The 2,500-nt window shown below is 47.2% G+C and overlaps 1 protein-coding gene across 2 annotated transcripts in view; it reads left to right on the top strand.

Moving 5' to 3' along the window:
* Positions 1 to 2,500, top strand: part of MAPKAPK5 (mitogen-activated protein kinase-activated protein kinase 5) — a 34,315-nt gene that overhangs the window by 6,405 nt on the left and 25,410 nt on the right. For both annotated transcript variants that reach the window (XM_015413240.1, XM_015413239.1), the window contains exon 3: positions 2,219 to 2,316. In XM_015413240.1, the coding sequence (XP_015268726.1) occupies positions 2,219 to 2,316 (98 nt within the window). The remainder of the gene's footprint in view (positions 1 to 2,218; positions 2,317 to 2,500) is intronic.

Here is a 2,500-nt window from a genome sequence, read left to right as displayed (position 1 = left end):
CCGTGGAGTTGTCAAAGTTCCCACTAACATAAGGCGGAGGCAGCAGGGGATCTTCAGGTCCTTGCTCGGAAGGCATCATACTACTCTTCCTGGAGCAGTCAGGAGAGGGTGGTGGAATTGGCTCTTCCAGTTCCATAAGCGTCCCGTTCAGAGCAGATATCGGAGGTTGTGGGGCCAAGGGATGTTCAGCTTCCCTCAGCTCATCGGCCAGAGACTTGTTATTTGTGGGAGCACTCACTTCCATAGAGACTACCCAGTGTGACCTCATATCCAGATCTGTTTCGAAGTTAGCCTCGTAGTGGCATTTTGATATGGACCCTCCCAAGGACGCATCCATCCTATTACTACTAACTTGCGAGAGTACAGGAAGATTGAGTACCTCATCCCCAGCCAGGGCCTGTGTTTCCCGTGGCGGAGCCTGATTATTCATTCCGGTATATATGTTGCTGAGGCTTAAGGACTTTATGTCTGCCCTTAACTTGGACCCCCCACTTTTGAGATCCACCTGTGCAGGTATCTCTGCACTACTACTCAATTCTTGCGTCACACTATGTGGAATAGCACCCAACCCCCCTTTTGGGCCATTCATTTTGAAAGTCTTAGGGCACAAGCGAACTTGCACAACATCTTTAAAAACTCTGGTTACACGAATTCCATGCTTAGTAAAAAATAATTTTCCCCGGGCCAGCATCTTCGCGGGAGTAGTACCGTTTTTGAAGTGTAAAACCACTCTAGAGTAACTTCCAATACTAGGTAGCCTATCATAAGAACTCAATAAAATATCAGAGGTGTTGCACTTGAGCAATTGACTCAGAGATCTTATAATCATTGTCTTATTCCTCCAATTATAAGAGTCAGTCTGTGCAACAAACAGGATAGCCACAGAATTTCTCTGAAGAATGAGGGAGCTAGACACCCGCCTGGCCTCTCCAGTATCACTTTCTGGCATTAAAGTGCTTACAGCTGGGTTCCTTGTAGTTGTCGTCTCAGGCCTTGTTTTATCCGCAGCTCTGATTAGGCAATGTGCAGCAGCCAAGTTATTAACAGCCTCCCTTACGACATTTACTTTAGTGTCAATATCCTTAAGTTTATCAAACAGTAAAGCCATGGACTGGGAGGTTAGTATTGCCCCTTTAGAGAATAACTCCATAATCATACCTGGCAGCCGCTGACAACAATGTAAGCTTGGGCTTGAGCTTGGCTCTGCAGTTGCTTTACCTTGGTTGAAGACTCCCTCCTCGTCACCCGGGAGAACCATGGAATCCGACTCCAGAGCAGCATATCTGTTGGTAAGACTAATATTTTCTGGCTGGGAGTTGGAAATGAATTGGTCTATCTTCTGTTGTTTACCTTCCTTTAAACTGGCAGCCTCAGAGGCAGAGCGACGACGTTTCCTGTTAGACATAAGGCCCGATTACTCCTACCCGTTTCTATGTATGTAGCAGCCCCTCCTTAACCTTGAAACAGTAAAGATTGCAGCTGCCCAAAGAAGTTGGTCATTAAAGAAGATAGTTTGTAAACTTTAAAAGCCTTGGAGTAAGCACACCGGGAAACGTTGCAGCCAGCTAGCTAAGTCCATCCCTCCTCACAGAGCTGTACTGAGGATTCTTTTGTTCCAAGACACTGAAAGGCTGGACAACACATCCAATTACCATGTCCGATTACACAGGGAAGCCACTGAAATTCATAAACGCAATTAAAACAGGAAAGAAGAGAGTTTAAACATAAATCGGGCATGGTTTCCTGTCCTGAGAAACACAAAAGGCTCTGTATCTGACAATAGCACCACATATAAGATTAGAATTTCAATAGCCAATGCACATCCAAAAGAACCTCCTGAGGAAACCTCCTGAGGAAAGAATCCATATACAAAAGAACCTCATCAGGAAAGCTCCTCCATTAGCATGTTCACAAGATAATGACTCAGCCCTGCCCCACCTTCCTGAGTAGGTATAAATTACCTGCCTACCGTCTTTCTGTGTTATGCCTCTGAGGATGCCAGTCACAGCTACTGGCAAAACGTCAGGTCCTACAATGCCAAGACCAGGGCCAGACAACCCGTGAAATCTACAATAGCTAATGATTCTTATACTGTTGGCACAGGTGGAAAGCAAAGCCCCGAGGGCCGGTTGCTGGAACTTGGCAGGCCTGATATGGCCTGCAGGCTGCCCATTGGCAAACAAAAGGGGTTAGTCACTCTTGTCTCCTTCTCTTCCAGGTCCGGCTGCACATGATGTGTGCGACGCACCCCAACATCGTTCAGATCATCGAAGTGTACGCCAACAGTGTGCAGTTCCCTCACGAGTCCAGCCCAAGGTGACTTGATTTCCACCGCTTGCTTGCCATCTTTTAAGGATAGTCCAGGGTTCTGTTGGCACTTCAAGTTGCCTCCTCCAAAGCGAGTCGCAGCTGCCATTCGTGGTTGGGGGTCTCCCTCCCCTTTCTCGTTGTCACGTGCTGTCCTTTCATTGTGACGAGCATGCTGTTTGGAAGGTGCTGG

The sequence above is a fragment of the Gekko japonicus genome, unplaced genomic scaffold (genome assembly GCF_001447785.1).
Source record: "Gekko japonicus isolate JY-2015 unplaced genomic scaffold, Gekko_japonicus_V1.1 scaffold10, whole genome shotgun sequence".
Classification (NCBI taxonomy): domain Eukaryota; kingdom Metazoa; phylum Chordata; class Lepidosauria; order Squamata; family Gekkonidae; genus Gekko; species Gekko japonicus.
Note: the sequence above shows the minus strand (reverse complement) of the source record. Positions and strands in the feature narration are given on the sequence as shown.